Genomic DNA, 18,703 nt, shown 5'->3' on the forward strand with positions numbered 1-18,703 from the left:
AAGCAACTGAAATGCCCTGTTGTTAATTTTTCTAAAAAAGGTACTAAGTCAGAATGTTCCCTGTATACTACTACTCCTACTACTACTACTATGACCATTTATTTTATATGTAAGCAAAATGGAAACTGAAATATGGTTAAATGAATCGGCATCGAATCAACTCAAATCAAAAGCTTGTGAACAAGAATTGAATAAAATCTGGAAATCCTGAAATTGGCTAAAATGGTGTTTTGTCTTCATTCATTCGCCTTTTCAACCTTTCATTCGGTTAATAGTTTTGTTGAGCTCATTCATTCATTCCTGCAGTGCTTCCTCCTACCCTCACTTTCAGACACCTTGCATTTAACAACCTTCCCTTTAATAATTCATCACTGATGGAGTGTGGTCTGACCTGATGGTGGTCTGTCAGAGCTGTCCTCCACTCTGGGCCAGCTGGGGGTTGACTTGCCACTGCTTCCTCCCTCTGCCGCCATTTGCCGCTCCGCTGGGAGAGGAGAGTGCCTGTTGTGTGCAAATCTATAAATGTAAACATAAACATGCATACGTTGTCATCGTTTTGCGATCAATGCCATCTTGTCGTTAAAAGCTGTGTGAAAGCTTGAACAGATAAAGTGGTGAGATGACTGGGTGATTAAGTGACACTTAAGGGTTCAAAAGAAACCAAGGACAAAGAGGAGATAGACAGTAAGAGGAAGTGTTTTTGTAGTGCCTCACCCCTCAGGCATGGACTTCTGCCTCCAGTGAGCAGAGCTGCCTGAACCCGTGTCACTGGAACAAGAGAGGTTACTGGGGGAACTGCGGTTGTGCGGCGAGCGGCCCAACATGAGAGAGGAGGTCAGGGCATAGTTCTCAGAACCTGGAGACATCCTGAGAGAGGTACATAAAGAGCGACACACACAAATACAGATAAACGAGAGACAGGAAGAACGGGCAAAAAAAAATAAAAAATGAAGGGGAAGAGCAACTTAAAAGCTCCACTCTATAATGGCAGCCATCATACAGACCTTTTGGAGTCCAGGGGTCGACCATCACTGGACACGCTGCGGGGGATGGCAGCAGCTCTTTCTGGCCGCTCCGCAGAGAGGGTCTTGCCCATGCTGGCCCCCAGGCTGACAGCACGGTTCGGGGTCCCGCTGTGACTCTGAGGTGAGGCAGTGAGGGACTGCTGTGGGCTGGAAGAGGTGCGCTGCCACTTGTTGTTATTGCTCCGGAAAGGAAACTTGTACTCAAATGAGCCGCTCTCATTGCTGCCTTTGTATTCAACAACTGGCATACGGTGCAGTTCTGAACAGCCCCTATAAAAAGATGAATTTGGTTGTTAGTGGTATTGAAATTATTAAATCGCCATCACCTGCTTTCAAATGGAGCGGCATTTAATAGACAGAGCCGTAGATCACTGACAAGCTACGCAATATCGCGTTCATTATCGCAGATGAATCGCCTTCGATAATGAACACGATATTGCGTGGCTTGTCAGTGAACTACGGCTCTGTCTATTAAATGCCGCTCCATTTGAAAGCAGGTGATGGTGATTTAGCGGTAATCAGGGAACCGGCTTTACTGACGAAATGCGCGTGACAATCGCATGCAATATATCGCCCAGCCCTAACACCTATGCAGGCTCATACCTCTCTAGTGGCTCAATTCCTCATTTTTTTCCTCTTGTTGGTTTAAAACCCAAAAGAGACACAGGCCCGGTTTCAGAGACAGGGTTTAGCCTAAGCCAGGATTAGGCTTTAGTTTAGGATATTTAAGTAGCTTTTTTAAACGTTCACCAGAAAAAAACATTGCTTGAGGCAAAACAATGGCACAGACTTATTTTAAGATATGTCAGTGCAAGTTGGTTTCAGTTAAAACAGCTCAAACATGCATTTTAGTCTAGGACTAGCTTAAGCCTTGTCTGTGAAACTGGGGGATAGAGTGTCAGTTTTTAGTTTAGAAAAAAATATAAACTGTCAAAAATGGAAATGGTAGGTGTTTTTTTTATAGATAATAATGCAACACCAAACTGTAAAAAAAAAAAAAAGAAAAAGAAAAAAAAAGAACAGTGAACGGAAATAAAATCCAGATGATTTGTAGTTTAGACCCTGATCATTATAACCTTCAAGTTGGCACAGCGCCTGCAGGAAAGCCTAGACTGGAAAGGCGGATCTCATCTATTTTGGTTTGCATGTGTGGGCACAAAGGTGCAATGTTTTGTGTTGTTATGTTATTGCAAAACTTGGAATGACTGGTTTACTTTTCTACCTGACAAAAATAATTGCTACTTATTCACCAGGATTCAGTCAAGAAATAATGAATTAAACCATTAATTGATACTCAAAGACCTACCTGCGAGGTGTGGCATCCTCATGGGGTGGTATGATGACAACTTTCACTGTGACTGAGGTGCGGAGCAGGTCTATCATCTGCTCGTGTGAAAGTGTTGCCACAGCCACCTTGCAAATTTCGACCAATCGGCTGCCTTGCCTCAGCCCTGCTTGCCAGGCATAGCCGTACGGCTCCACCTCTGCCACGATGCCCTCATAGTTAACGTGAAAGCCAAGTTGGCCCAGCCCATTCCTCCGCAAGGTCATCTCAGATGTTTCACAGCCTTTAGTTAGGTGCTGAGAGGAAGGGGGAAAGACTGATATGACTTGATTCTCAAGTAGTTTTATGTAGTTTAGAAACATGTCCTCTATTAAGGATGCAAGGCTTTATCAAAAATGAGCAAAATGGATTGGAAATGTCTATCATAAGCTATGTACCCAATCTGCAAATCAGCATCAGGGCTTTTTTCTCAAAGAAAGCTCTGTTAATATGTTTCATGACTGTGATGGAGATCATGAGCATTCAGTTCACAGAGTACTTGTTACCATGGCAACAGCTCTTGCACTTGAAGAGTGACATAATGGGCAGGGGGCCAAATCAGAAGTACATTCAAGCCACTGCACAGTTATGCAAAGGCTCTCTTATACACCCCATTAATTCACACAATGAAACATACACAACACAGCCCTCAAAATTACTTTGAGCTTGTCCAAAAGCTTGATAGCTGTAATCCCACTTGGATACAAAATGAAAATGATTAAGAACCAAGAGACAAGCTCTCAGGTCCATATGCTGTGTCTGACTGAATGACAAATATTTAAAATTCCTTAATTTCTTTAAAAAATAAAATGAAGAACATCATTAAAAAATGAAAATAATTAAAATTCCATCTGTCATGATACCTGCAACTCCACACGTACCTCTAAACGTTTGACAACCTCACGGAAGTCTTCTGTGTTGTTATTGATGGAGCGTAGGGAGATGTTCTCTCCACGTTCATAGTAGATCTTCATGGAAGCAGGGCTTCCCAGCGTCCAACCAATGACATCTCGGACAGCGCAGTTGAATACAACAGCCTTGGCTTCTGGGTCCACCAGCACTAGAAAGTCATTTGAAATGGCCAGCAGGGCCTCCAGTTCTCCTCCGGCTCCATGGTCCTCGGCGTAAACAGGCCAGGTGATGGCCCCTGGGCTCCGAAGCTCCGCGCCAAGGTAGGGCCGGGTCTTCTCCTTACGCTTGTGGGCCAGAGAAATGAAAGGAAATTTGCCCGAGGGATCAATAGGCGTGCTCGTAACGTGCCGCTCAGCCAGGTCCCTCAAGTACTCCTGCCGTGTCCGAGTGGCCATGGCGCGAAACTTGTCTGACTTGTGGGCTGCATTTTCAGCATTGATGACCTTAGCCAAAAGGAAATCTCGAAAGACTGTGGACTTTGGGAATGTAGCATCCTCAGGAATAGGTGGACCAAAGGCAGGTACATCTCGTGAGCGAGCCACTGCCACACTGTGAACGAGGGGGTGGAGATAATAAAGGGAAACAAGAGAGAAGATTTCAAACAATGAGACAAATAGCTCTTCACATGCACAAGATAATTGTTAAACCATTCGCAAACTTCCCTAAAGGCCCTCATGTTTATGCATGAACGAAATTCATTCCAAAAGACAATGTGGCTGCTATGGAAATGATGAAACTAAGAGTCAAAGTGTGAATTGTGGTAGTGGGGACATCAAATACATTGCCAAATGGGAATAGAAGGAAATTATCAAAAAGACTGATGGTTATTATGCTGTTGACAACTCCACACAGAGCTAGTAATCTTTGGACAGACCCCTCGTATGCTACAGAAGAACCTTATGAAATCAATTCATTTCTGAAAATCTTCAAACCTTTCTTCTCTACCTTGATGCTTCATCTCTCCCCCACTATTTTCCTTTTGTTAAGCCTCTGGAATAGACATCTAAAGCTTCCTGTTCTGTCTGGAATGCTTGGAACTCGCACGCAACTAGCCAGCCATAGCAGTAATGAGGCTGGACTAAAGAGAGACACTAGCCTGTTTTTACACTGATATTGAAGGAGGAAAACAAAGAAAAGTGGCGGCCAGAAGTTAGAATCGTTGGCGAGAGAAAGAGAGGGGCCAAATAAAATTCTGATGTCTGTGCGTGGGCCTGATCTGTAAAAACACTAAAGGGGAAACCTGTATGTGTGTGGTAGAAAAATGAACTTGCAAATTCATCACAACATAAACTTCTCTCCTGCAGTACCAGCAGCTTGCTGAAGTATTGACTGAGATGAATAACTTGTTGATATCTAATTCAGTCATATTGTTTTCCTTTCTTTGCCTGCAGGGACAAATAACACAGACTTGATTAAGACTAAGGCTGGAAATCAGATGGTTGCTGGTTTGATGCCCACAAGAAGTGAGCCACGAGTTATCACCCTTGTTCCCAATTACACAGATATTTTATGCACATCATGGTAATTAACGGTCATCATATTCATATATATTGGTATTTACTTGATACTCCCAGGTACTTCAAAAGAATAGCATGGTATTGCTATGGAACATCCCACAAAAACATGGTACATTTCTCTAACTGCTTATTTTAAATCTCTCTCCTTTAATAGACAACTCAGTGTTTTGTGTTTATACATACATTATTGCCAAGCGATAAGTGGAGATGTTAAGAGCTGTTAGTGAATGGAAGCGCTAAACTGCTGCAAGTGTTAATGGGATATGTGTTTCCTACAATTGAAAAAACCCACCGTCAAACTTGGTATCGTTTGAAACACATCTTCACATCTCATCTGTTTTTAAACATGATACTCCAACAAATTTTAAAAGAACAGGATGGTATTACCATGGTGCAGCTCCAAAAACTATGTTATAACCATATCCAAAAAACTTACCACAGTACCACAGTAGTAAAACTTAAATGTACATTTGGCAATGCTCCATTATTTTAAATCTCTCTTCATTACATTGTTTTCTGTTTAAGCACTAAGCAGTCCAAACACCCACAATTGTGCTTCACCAATGGCATACAAAAACCAAACTCTGTATGAGAGTTTGGACAATAACAGTCATCATCATTTTTCAAAAGCCAGAATAACACAGTGCACATTCCACCCAAACATAATCCACTTCTGGGCATCGAGCAGTTATTCAGTGACTAACAGCAAGCGGGCTGACTTCATTGTTGCAGCCGACCCCCTTGGCTTAGGTGGAGAGGCAAACTGGATTACATATCTAAAGTATAAATACACAGTGTGTGGGTTGGTGGAGCATCCACTGCCCACAGCAAGGAACCATAGAACCTCCACACAAGCAAATAAACCCTGACCCACTCAGAAACACACAGGTGTACAAGTATCACATACACAGAGCAGAGTTCTCACAAACTGTAAACTTATTAAAAGGATGAACTCTTGCTGACACACTAATTTCCAGTATGACATTCAAGAAAATTCATTGTGACATATTTGATCATTTCTTTACGTAAAATACCTTCTGTAGCTACACTACCATTTGAAGGTTTACCATTACTCCAGTCTTCAGTGTCACATGATCCTTCAGAAATCAGTCTCATATTCTGATTTGGTGCTCAAGAATAATTTGTGTGGAAACTACCATACGTTATTTACAATATACAATATTTTAAGGGAAAAATGCAAAAGTCTGCAGATTCCATTATACATGATTTAGACTGCACAGTCACAACAATGAATTTTGCTGTGTCACTGTAGACCCTGCGTCAATGGAATAGGGATGCAGGAAACACTTCTGTACAGACTGTCTGGAAAAAAAAAAAGCAGTGTAACAGCTTTCTGCTTTGTACAATATTCCCATCTACCTTAACATTTCACTGGTGGCTGAGAGGTTGTCTGCCAATATCAAAGTGAACAGTGTTAACCACTTCAGTACACCCGACAGCAGCCAATAAATCAGCAGGAGGGCATATAAATCATTAACTCTCTTCATAAACACCTTTAATCACCCTTCATACCCGTGTTTTACCTTTACACAAATAAACAGCCTCGCTACACGATCACAAATGAAAACCCGAGACCCGTTGAACCCACCTGGTCCACTTCCTGACTTCCATGCCAATTCCTGTCTAAACAGTCCAAGCAGGTTAATATAGCAAGAGTGGCCACCGCTGAGGAAAAGTTAATGCTCACAAGAAGAATTCAGTTTGCGGTTGAAGGGGCTACAGGAGAAAGGGAGGGAAAGAGTCTGTCAGGGAAGGAGGAGCAGGGTTGTCGGGTTTAAGCGGCAGGCCCTCATCAAGCCCCACTCAGGAGAGGACAGTTGGCAAGGGTGTGCATGCAGCCCTCTCGTTTGTTATGTGCTCCGTTTAGCTTATTGTTCCAGAGAGGCTCAGTCAGGACGAGCCTTTGTAAATTCTGTACTTTCAGAGCTGAACAGCGATGAGGCTCCCTACTGGGTATAATTAAGACGACACACAATGAGACCCATCAGCAATTATAACCTCTATTAGTTTCATGAGGCAAAACAGAAACCGAGCAAGCGAGAGAGGGAGAATGCGAGTGAAAGATTAAGGGAGTAAGTCACAATGAAGATATCAATGATCAGCATCATATTTGTTGCCCGTTCGGTTCAGATAAGCACACATTTTGTCTTTTGTTTGACTCATAGTAGCACTTTCGAGGTTGGACTGCAAGCGATGCAATGATCAACAAATCCTACTGATAAACAGCCCCCAGTAGGCGTGAAGGAAATTAAGCGGGCCTAGCTCATTTGAAGTGGTTAAGAGCAGCGCTCTCCTGGGTAATGTGCTGTACGACAAGAATAATAAGCTGGCCAGAGGACATCAAGCGAGAACGTAACCCACCGCGAGCAGGAAGAAAATCCATTTCTTCAAAAATAAAACCAAAAACAACACCGTTATAATTAGATGTTGACTCGAGCAGATTCTGGCAATACAACAAGAGAGGGAAAAGCTGATTTTAAATTCACTGGCCGATGGTTTTATTTAAATAAATAAAAAATTCTTCTTGTTTTTATTACAAAAAAAAAAAAAAAAACTTTCAACTTCAACTAGGCTTCAAGTGAACAACCAGCCATGAAAGCCCATCTCTATTATCTTTGACAACTAAAAGTTAACAAAATTCAGTAGATGTATGCATTTAAATTGTACAGTCTTTCTATTCCAGAAAAAAGGGCCAAAATATTGATTACATATCCTGCACTACACTGATTTTTTTGTCTAATCAAATCCTCGAGACAATAACAATAGATTTACTGTTCAACACAATTGAGTCAACCCAAGTTACAGTTCAGAAAGAGAGTCAGATGTTAATTCAGTAATTTCAGTAACTAACTGGTTGATTCAGTTAATGATTCTGTAGAATGATTTGTACAATTTTTTTTGACCGATTCATTACTACACTAGTCTACAATGATTACACTGCATCATACAGTGTTGAGCACTATTGCTGCCACATACTGAAAATCACAGTGTGGTGATGCAAATGCATCTGTCCAAAAATTCATGGTTAAAAACTACAAAAAAGTGATGCCCCATTTTGGCACGTTCGCCTACAGCTGCTGGAATTTAATCTGTATGATTTTTTTTTTGCAGTTAAAAAAAAAGGGCCAATTGACTCACCTGTAGCAGGTATTTTCAGAGCACGGGTTGAGTGCGCGTACAACCACAAAGACATGCTGAAAGTGTGAGCGGATGTTCTTGGGACTAAAGGGCTTTGCTCCGGGCTCTTGAAACACGATTGTGACAATGTCATTTCCGATGTGTCTTTTCCTTAGCAGCTATGAAGTGCAAACAACATAGGTAAGTGTACACCATCGTTCAAGTTTTCTGGAAGGTAAGATTTTTGTCTGTTATTGCTCACAAAAGGCTACATTTATCAAAAACACAGTAAAAACAGTAATATTGTGAAAAACAATTACAACTAAAAATTAACTGATATCTATATTTGAATATATTTTAAAATGTAATTTACTCCCGTGATGGCAAAGCTGAATTTTCAGCAGCCATTACTCCAGTCTTCAGTGTCACATGATACTTCTAATATGCTGATTTTGTGCTCAAGAAAAATGTATCATTATCAATGTGCTGCTAAATATTTTTTAGAAACTGTGAAACATTTCTTTTTTCAATATTATTTGATGAACAAATTTCCAAAGAACAGCATTTATTTGAAATATAATATTTTTGCAACGTTATAATTGTCACTTTTGATCACTTTAATGCAATAATAAGTTTTAATTACTATTTTATAATATATATATATATATATATATATATATATATATATATATATATATATATATATATATATATATATATATATATATATATATATATATATATATATATGTATAATAATGTAATAATATATAATATAATATACAATACACACATACATACACATATATATATATATATATATAATATATACAATACACACATACAAGCATATATATATATATAATATATACAATACACACATATATATACATATATATACATATACACATATACACATATACACATATACACATATACACATATACATATATACACATATACATATATACATATATATATACACACACATACATGCATAAATATATATATATATATATATGCATGTATGTGTGTATTGTATATATTAGTATATATATATATATATATATATATATATATATATATATATATATATATATATATATATATATATATATATATATATATATATAAGTATGTATATATATATAAGTATGTATATATATATATATGTATATATATATATGTATGTATATATATATATATATAAGTATATATATATATATTTATAAGTATAAATATATAAGTATATATATATAAGTATATATATATATAAGTATATATATATATAAGTATATATATATATAAGTATATATATATATAAGTATATATATATATATATATATATATATATATATATATATATATATATATATATATATATATATATATATATATATATATATACACATACACATATACATATACATATACACACACACACACACACACACAGGCCCCAAACTTTTAAACTGTGGTGTTTCAATTATATTAACAATGCTTTTTTGTACAGCTTACCTGCTGTTTGTTATTGGGCGTGTAGGGCAGCATTGTAGACACGTGGAACATGATCTCATAGTCTTTAAAATTTGTGTACAAAGAATGTGTTCCAGTAGAGTCGGCTGGAAGAAAAAACACTCACATTAGCCTTTCATATACAGCTTTTATATGATCACCTGTCTTTCTTTTGTTAAATAAAGAAGGATTTCCGTTTTGTCTGAAGGGAACATTCAATCTAGAGCCTTTGATCATACACCCTCATTTATTTAATGCTCCTTGACTTGTTAGGGCAACATATGGCTGCCACTCTTCAATAGGACCCTTTTTTTCCTATTGTTCACAAACAGGATACTGCAGTTGTCACTCTGCACCATAGCCACAGAGACACAAGGGTTCAAACTCATCTTATCCTCAGTCCCTCCTTCCTGATCTCTGTACTCCACCTGATTGTGAAACCACGTTCTAATCCGTCAAGCTGAGATCAAAGCTTTCTGACACCTCCACTGCCCCTTCTCAACCACATTACAGGGAGGAGGGAGGGAATATAAGGGGTAAAATGTCAAGTCTGATAAATGGAATTAAAAGCATGCATGTGATCAGAGACAATATTCCTCATGGTCACAGGGGAGAGGTGGAGCATGCGTGCCAGGCACGGCACGCATGACTGGGTCTCAAACATGGGCTCTGGGGTTCAAATCAAGACAAACTACAGCATAGAACAGGAGGTGATTGTTAGAGTTTAGATCTATTCCCATTTAAACACGACCTCCGTTTGTCAATAAACCGCTGACAGCGGAGGGACATTCTGTATTTAGAATGAGCTGCAGGCTCATTTGAGTGTGATCCTGTTAGAATTAATTAACTAGCCCTATAAACTAACTACTAGACTGACATGACAGGAGACCAGAGATTCACTAGGCGTTTTGGCCCTGTAGCTACTTGCAGTTTTAATCACACAATACTCCTTTCAGGCTTCAGTGTCGATTAAACAAACCTTCAAGATGATAAGACTCACTTTTAGTGTCCAGTTGGGCACGGTACTTGGAAAAACCCTTAAGGCGCACCCTTTCCCCCAGCAACTGCAGGAACTCTTCTAGGGCGGGACCTGCTGCCTCATTATTGTACATCTCCTCCTCGCTGCTCTGGCCGGCCTGACAGTACATGATTCCCACTTTCAACTGGAAGCTGAGCTGCACAAGAGATAGCAAAGAAAGACTGTCAACCCATGAAAAACAAAAGTAACGGGAGTAATTTTTTGGGCTGCCAATTGAATGTGCTAATTAAGTACAATTAATTTATTAAAAAAAAAAGCACTTATAACAACACAATAGTTCAACAAAGCATTTAACTCTGTAAAGCCTAACAGTCCGAACTGAAACTGTCTATTGAAAATTTAGACAAAACTGGTAAACACATTTGATTTTGTTTTTATTGCATACATTTTTTTTTTATTTTATTTCAATTTAATATAGTTTATTCACAAAGGAACCTTTTAATTTCGAATCGTTTTACGACAGAAAAGGATGCAAATAAATCATAAATACAAATATATTATTTATGAATACAAATGTGTACATACATATTAAATATGCATAAAGATTATATTTTGTATTTTATTATGAAAAACAACAAATATGGTAGCAAGAAATCAATATAGTGAAAAATCTATGAGATTAATCAACTTACCATATAATTACTTCAATTATTTTTTATAATTATCTTTTTTTTTTTGGTGCAGTGGAGTGCACTTCTTAGGATAACTGCAAGGATAAGATTCTTCACTTTGTAGCCATTACCAAAATCATGATAAAAATAAATAAATGATTAACCGTTGGATAATTGTAACAGAATGTAAGATCATAATACCCCCTGCTCATCCAGTTTCATCAGCTGCTCTGTGACCTTCGGTGTGTTAAGAGCAAGTCGGAGGCAGTGAGCATTGAGCTCAGGTACGAGGTAATCCAGCACCTCCTTTAAAGGCAGCCCTCGAGCCAAGCCATGCTTGGAGGTGGAGGGCACAGCATCCTCCAAAATGGAGCCCCGTAAGGTTGTTAACTACAGGTAGAAAGGTTAAAAATATGACACAGAATTGTCTTTGTATTATTGATTCAGATATGTCTAGAAATATATATTCACCATCTGTATACATTTGTAAATTACAGGTGAGACTCAATGGGTGGGTGTTAAATATTGGTATAAGAGATGTTCTGAGAAAATTAGTACCTGGTATTGCAGAACCTAACATACTATTGTCTTTTAGTAACTGCTCATTATGATTCAGAGATCTCAAACACCTGAAAAGGTGCCATAATGAGTGGTACAAAAGTTTTATACTAAGCTAACCCACGTCTGCCCACCTGCCAGTCTCAAAATAGCAGTGGAATGATTGCCATGTTGGGCTATGCGTCACCTTAGTCACAAAGCTATTAAGGCCCATCAGAATGAATGTGAATCATAAACGGTTTCTATAAATGATGCCAAAGGCAGAGGTCACATGTAAGAGCCTTTTTTTTTTTCTTTTTTTATAATTAGAGAGATTGTCTAACCTTCATCTAAGCTGCTGTCAAAAGCAGTGTGTGATTGAGAAGCAGTATGGTGACAAGCCAGTCAGGGCACAGAGTGATCTATGCCGAGCACTAACAGAGAGAACTCGCCTCTAAGCGTGTTATATAAGATAGCAGTGGGCGTCAGACCTGGATCTCACTCACCGCTAACTGCTTAGAATTAACTCTCTCTGTGCAGGCACAAAGATGCATGTTTGATTCAGATACTACAACTATATATACCAATTGTATTTGGTGGTGTGAATGAGCGCTCACCTCGCTGGTTCTGAAGATGATTCTGTAGTTGTATTGCTGGCCGTGCTCTTTGTGATCCTCCAGTTTTTCCCGACGAATGCTGACAGCTACAGGTCCCAGTGTCTCATCAACACCTAAGTAGTTCCAGTGCTCTGAGGATTTTAATAATTGCTTCAATTAATGATTAATTCATTTATAAAACATTCATTTTATAAAGCATTTACAAATCATTTTTCTTTATTCATTTGCCAACTCACATGAAAATGTAAAAGTGGGATATCAATAACATTTATATTATATTAATATTAATTTCTTTATATTAAGTAGAGAGGCACTCCTAGTCCTCCATACACAAGTTCAACCCCAATTCGTGTGAGTATCTCCATTGAGAAATCTTACCAGTTCATCAAGGGTAGTATTACTACAAAAAGTAAACACTCACCTCTCAAGTAAAAGTATTTTCGGTAATAATAGGCACCCAAGTCCACGTGTTCAACTATGTTGCTCTTTCCACGATCGTGGTGGAGACTTTTGCCATCCTTGGGGGATTCAAGAACAGCCACCCCTGCATTGCTGAAATGTGTGTTGGGAGCTCTTTCAGGGGATCCTTCTTCATCTCTTGAAGAGCTGGAGGCGCCACTGCCGATACTACCTTGCTTTGAAGGGCTGATGTTCCTCTCTCCTTCACCTCCAATTTCGTTCCGGAAACACGGGCAGCTGAGAACCAAATCGTTGCTCTTGTCATCACCCGAGTCAAGAGAAGGCCCATCCTTGATGTTGAGCTCTTCCTGGCTGCCGCAAGGGGAGCTGTAAGCTCCGCTTTGGGTAGATGAAAGGGATGAAGTGTTGGAGGCAGAGGCCGCAGCTGCAGCAGAGGCACCAGTGGTGGTGTTCTTCCGCTTAACAGCACTTTGCCGACTCTGCACAGCCTCATTCAGGTCAAACAGAATACTCTGAATATCAAAGTGCGCGAAACCTTTCTGGCAGACCCATGGTTTGGGAGGGGGACCCATATCATCAGACTTTCCATCCTCTGCGTCAGAACCTGCACGTGATGAATCTCCTTCGGCTTTGACGCTACGCAACTTGCGGAATATGGACTCACCACCCGTCTCCGACTTTGAACGCCTCTTCATGTGTTTTTCTCTTTCTTTCAGACGACTGGCGGGACTGCCACGAAGAGGACCAAGAGGTCCGTCAGGCAAGTCAAGGGCAGTTTGTTTATGGGCTACTGTAAGTAACTCGCTTAACTTTTCAGGGGCAGGGCTGCGTTGGTCTGGAGCTTCCGTCTGGTAGCCTTTGAGCATATCGAAGAAGCTTTCACCAGACACGCCGTGCTTGTCAATAGATGAGGTACTGCCATACTCTCGATGCATGGGCGTCCATCCTGAGAAAGACCAGCCCTCACTGCCATCACCATCCAGTTCACTAATGGTGATGTCGCTGTTGCTGCGTTGCCGAATACGACGCATGCCCTTGCGGGGTGACCCGAGATAGCCATCGGGTGAGAGGAAGCGATTGTCTTTGCCTTTACTATGCATCTTGTTCTTCAGCGTGTTGTGAATGTTGCGCAGCATGGATGAGTCCTGAGGGCTGATCAGGTGGCCGAGCTTGCTTGATAAGTTACTCTGGGCACTTCCTGTGGTGGTGGAGGGGGAATCCGTCTCCACTGTGATGTGCCACACCCCACCTCCATTTCCTCCCCCTCCTCCACTTCCTCCACTGCCGCCATCTTTCCTGGGGGGCCAGTCGGCGACCCGCGCTCGAACGCCCATTTTGGGAACTCCGGGCGTGCCAGTCAAGTGCGTGCTCTCGCTGCGAGGAGGTGGAGCACCACCATTGGGCAAGCGTAGACGCCGAGTATAAAACTCATCTGTGGCGGGAACGGAGCCGCCCACAGACCGTTCGGTCTGTGAACGCTTTAGACTGGTCATGGTACGGCTAAGTGGCGGAGCTCAGCACTGGAGCATGCCCGCAGTGTAGCTAAAATAACAAAGCTTAGGGAACATGGGCAGCCACTCAGCTGGAGAGGCCAGAGAATGGAGGACAGATAACAGCGGGATGAAAGTGAACTTTAAAGTGAACCCGAATCAGGCATGTGTGGCGACCATTACGTGATCCAACCTTCCTCCTCTCATCCCTTTATGCAGAACTGAAACAGAGAAAAATGGGGACAGTATAAGTATCCAGCAACCATAACAGATATCTTGATAATTAAAATAAAGTTTAAAAAAAAAAATGACAGAGGTAACCAGAAGGGCCCTTTATGATGCCAACCTCCAGAAACAGCACACCCAGCCATCACGATAATGAAACAGAATGGCAATACTTATGGCAAAAATAATGGCAAAAATATCAAGTGCCTTACTCTTGAGTGTTTTTAAAACTCATGAGAGTTACACTTTAGAGCTATGCTTTATGTCAGACAACAAGGATGTTATTTTACATGCATTTGCAAATTCTAAAATTTTCATAAGGAAAAATGTATGCACGTTCATTCTGAACATTCTGAATTCAGATATATCTTTCTGGCTATGCGTTTATTTTATTTTATTTTTGATGAATAAAACAAGGCACCAATTAATGAACAGATTTCAGCAGTTTCAGCCAGAGTTCAGTATGATAGGCCTTTAACTGCAACACTGTTCATAAACTTGGCAGTGCCAAAGGGCAGATTACACCACATGAACAAATCAATGCCGCCACCACCATCAGAGAGGCAAATCACTGCATGGCTACAAACACAAACCAAATTGACTGACCAGATATCAGCAGGATGATTTTGAGTATGATGCAACGAAGCAGTAAGCAGAGATGATCAGAAGCAAGTCAACAACTTCAAGTGGAACAAATTATTTCCCACTTGCCTGAAAGTACAATCCTGGTAACACTAGATAAAATTGCTGCAGGTAATCGCTGTAGTATTGATTGGTTGATAATGGAAATTTAACTGTAGATGCTCATTTTACCTATTGTTAGACGAAGACAATTTTTTTTTTTTTCTCTCTCTCAAGGTGCCATGAAATGAAAATTCACACTATCCGTTACCTAATTGTACAATCGACTGAAAGCTTACATCATTTTTGAGTGGTTCTATCTAGGAAAACACGAAAAAGTGAGTTTTAACATTTAAGCTTTAAGATTACCATTTACTAAACCCAAAATAAGACCTCGACTGATAGTTACACTGGTGAAATATGAATACAGCAGGTGGCACTGCGTATAAAGCTTCATTGCCTAAATTATAATGCACTACAGATGAACATTGTTCCCATATGACAGGAGAAGCTCTGAAATGTCAGTTTCCTTGGTTTCCTGGCAACCATCTGCTGTGTGTTGTGGTGCAGAGCAGCGGTGCTGCTGGGTTAACCTTAATGAGAGAGCTGAAGCCCAATGACTACACATACCTACATAATCTGCCGCACGCACCACAGGAGAACAACCCTGGAAGCAGAGCAATGCTTCATTACAACGCAGACATTGCGTAAAAGATTCATAGTATAAACGTACAGTTAAAAAAATACCAGATGAAAAAAACACTTGGAATGTGAAAGCAAAATATTATGCTCATTACAAAAAGGGCAAAACAAATGACCAAACGTTCTGTGTGTAATGACAGCATGTAGCATAAGGGCAGCAGTAAGAATTATTATTACAGCGATATGAAAAAAACAAAAAAAACAAAAATCTGTTCCCAAATAAGGTTGCAGACTGGAACAATAGACAAATCCTACTGAATCACTTGACATTTTGAGTTTATGAATCACATTTGTAGTGCTAGACTATGTATATGCGCTAATGAAAATATGAGATAATCTTCCTGCCGGTGAGTCCTGACCTCCCGATGGCTGGAAGGGGTGTGTGAAGAGCCGGGTGTGGCGGCACACTAACCCCAACACATGCTTGCACAGACTGCAGATGAGGTCATGGGTATTTCCATTCTTTGAGAGAGTGCTTTTCCTCTCCCGTTTGCTCTCACTCAGAAATGCTGCTGTAATAAATTTCAGAGGTTGCAGCACAGGTGCTTCTGCAAGGCTGAGAGGAACTCTGAGGCTTAGTCATACACAGCTGCCAAATTATAGCCCAGAATATGACAGATGGGGGCAGCGCGGGCTGACAGATCGCATGTAGCCAGTTAATGAGACAGATACCTGTGACGAGCTTCACGAGAGAGACCGTGAGCAGGGCAGATATGACTAACATGGCAATGAGAACTTTAACTCTGAGAACAAATCTCAGACAAAATGTGACCTTTTATAGCATAAGTCTTTCTATAAAGAAAGAGATAGTAACAGGAAATAACAGCTTTTACACACAACTTAATATAATATAATATACTTAATAATAACTTCATTCCATTTCAATACCATTTAAAAGTTTGGTATTGGTAAGATTTTTAAATGTTTTTGGATAAAAGTATTAAATAAAAAATATTTTACTGATCCCAAACTTTTAAGCGGTATAGTATATTATTAACATAAATATCTGCTACCTATAGTAATTATTAAATGTTCTGTGTCACATTTACAGTTCACCAAGTCATTCTCTACTTGTATCCTCTCAACCCAAACCTAAACTAACACCCCAGCTATAACTACTACACTAATTGGTTTGCACTTGACAAATTGAATCAGGTGCATTAGCTTAAGCTGGGAACCAGAAGAAAACATCCTGTCAGGGTGAAAACAAATGTTCAATTGAGAACAACAACCATGTGTAAAAGTGGGCTGAATGAATAATGAATAAAATAGCGGAATAGGTTCCGCTTTAAAATACACACAGAGCTACAAACCTTTATACAAAAAGAGAGCTTAAATAAAGAAAAAGACTGACATTAAAAAAGGAACGGTATGAAAACAAAATTCACCCTCTCTGTGACCCTGACAAATTAATCTGTTTTTTGCTGCTGTGCCTTTAAGAAAGGCTCTACTAAGACACAGGCTGTGAGTTTACTGTCAGCTCAAATATAGTTTTAACTCCCTATACTTCAATAACATCCTCTTTGGAAAGCCTGCATCACCATGACAGATTCATAACAATCCATGCTGGAATGTGGTGCATAAATGGTTAGCCAGACCGAAATTAAGAGACCACAGTGCTTTCTCCTCATTACCTCACTGTGACTGGATGGGTCTAGTTTCTGATAAACCAATTGGAATCGTTAAAGGGATAGTTCACTCAAAGATGAAAATACTGTCATTAATTACTCACCTTCATGTCGTTCCACACCCGTAAGACGATGAAGTTCATTTTCGGAACACAAATTATTTTTGATGAAAGCAATATAATCACCACTTTCAAGGTCCAGAAAGGTACTTAAGACATTGTTAAAAAAATAAATAAACTGACGTGACTGCAGTGGTTCAACCTTAAATTTTATGAAGTGCGCACAAAAACAAAACAAATTTTATTCAACAAAAACTTTTATTCTCTTCTGTGTCATTCTCAAACGTTGTTTACATTCAGCTACTCCAGGTTTTATGTCAGAATGCCAACTCATTATTGGCCGGCTCCTGAGTCAGCATCACACGCATGCGTCGTGCTGCTCACGTGATCAGCTTTGGCCAATACTGAGCCGGCATTCAGACATAAACACGGAAGCCTTCACTGTGCTTACTGCATCACCTGCATAAGGATAATGACAGGGAAGAGAGGATATTGTTGAATAAAGTGGTTATTTTTGCTTGATTTTGCGCACAAAAAGTATTCTTGTCGTAAAATTAAGGTTGAACCACTGAATTCACGTCAACCGTTTTAACAATGTCTTTAGTACCTTTCTGGACCTTGAAAGTGTTTATTATATTGCTGTCTATTAAAGAGTTATATACCTCTTGGATTTCATCAAAAGTGTTGATGAACAAAGGTCTTACAGGTGTGGAACGACATGAGGGCAAGTAATTTATGGCAGAATTTTTGGGTTAACCAACCCTTTGACGTGTAAATGTCAATGGTAATGTGTTGATGCATGTGACGTCATAAGTTGAAGACGAGACATTTTGCAGGCTGGTTTCCATAAATGCTCTTTTTCAGCTTGGAAGGAGGTTTATAGCTTCAAAGTTTTCACAGTGCATAAAGTGTTTTCTCAAAAGATTCCTCATTATACAACGACTCTAAAAAATTTTGCCAAAAAAAAAAAAAAAATCAGGATTTATTGATAAAGCAAAGGATTAAGTCCTAAAAACGTGATGGCTGTAAGTCATAAAAAAATGGCAGGCTTTCCAACCACAAGGAAGGAATAAAGAATGTCTGCAGGCTTGGAGGAAACGTGGTACTGGGCTGAACTTACTGAAATCTTTCTGTAAAACCAAGGAAGAAAAACAATAGTGTTGAACACAAGAACAATTCATATAATTGCAGCCTTTCAGACAAAAGGACAACCGCTTTTAGGAAAACAACATCCTCCACACAAGCTCAACAAAACTGCAGAGAAGTGGGTATTTCTGAGAAGACTTTTTTGGACCTTTGAAAAGAGCACATTCCTTATTCATT

The 18,703-nt window shown here is 39.6% G+C and overlaps 1 protein-coding gene across 6 annotated transcripts in view; it reads right to left on the reverse strand.

Annotated features, from left to right (window-relative positions):
* The window catches only part of sipa1l1 (signal-induced proliferation-associated 1 like 1), a 78,457-nt gene that overhangs the window by 15,734 nt on the left and 44,020 nt on the right, over positions 1-18,703 (reverse strand). For 5 of the 6 annotated variants that reach the window (XM_067383923.1, XM_067383925.1, XM_067383924.1 and 2 more), the window contains 11 exons: positions 12,657-14,366; positions 12,236-12,366; positions 11,283-11,471; positions 10,432-10,606; positions 9,435-9,538; positions 7,938-8,095; positions 3,231-3,810; positions 2,332-2,606; positions 1,005-1,295; positions 715-867; positions 392-516 (listed from right to left, as the gene is read on the reverse strand). In XM_067383923.1, coding sequence (XP_067240024.1) covers positions 392-516; positions 715-867; positions 1,005-1,295; positions 2,332-2,606; positions 3,231-3,810; positions 7,938-8,095; positions 9,435-9,538; positions 10,432-10,606; positions 11,283-11,471; positions 12,236-12,366; positions 12,657-14,148 — 3,673 coding nt within the window. In that variant the 5' untranslated portion in view covers positions 14,149-14,366. Of the gene's footprint in view, positions 1-391; positions 517-714; positions 868-1,004; positions 1,296-2,331; positions 2,607-3,230; positions 3,811-7,937; positions 8,096-9,434; positions 9,539-10,431; positions 10,607-11,282; positions 11,472-12,235; positions 12,367-12,656; positions 14,367-15,621; positions 15,659-18,703 lie in introns of all 6 variants that reach the window. The other variant, XM_067383922.1, reaches the window with a different exon arrangement.

This window comes from Chanodichthys erythropterus, chromosome 4, assembly GCF_024489055.1.
Source record: "Chanodichthys erythropterus isolate Z2021 chromosome 4, ASM2448905v1, whole genome shotgun sequence".
In the NCBI taxonomy this organism is placed as follows: Eukaryota; Metazoa; Chordata; class Actinopteri; order Cypriniformes; family Xenocyprididae; genus Chanodichthys; species Chanodichthys erythropterus.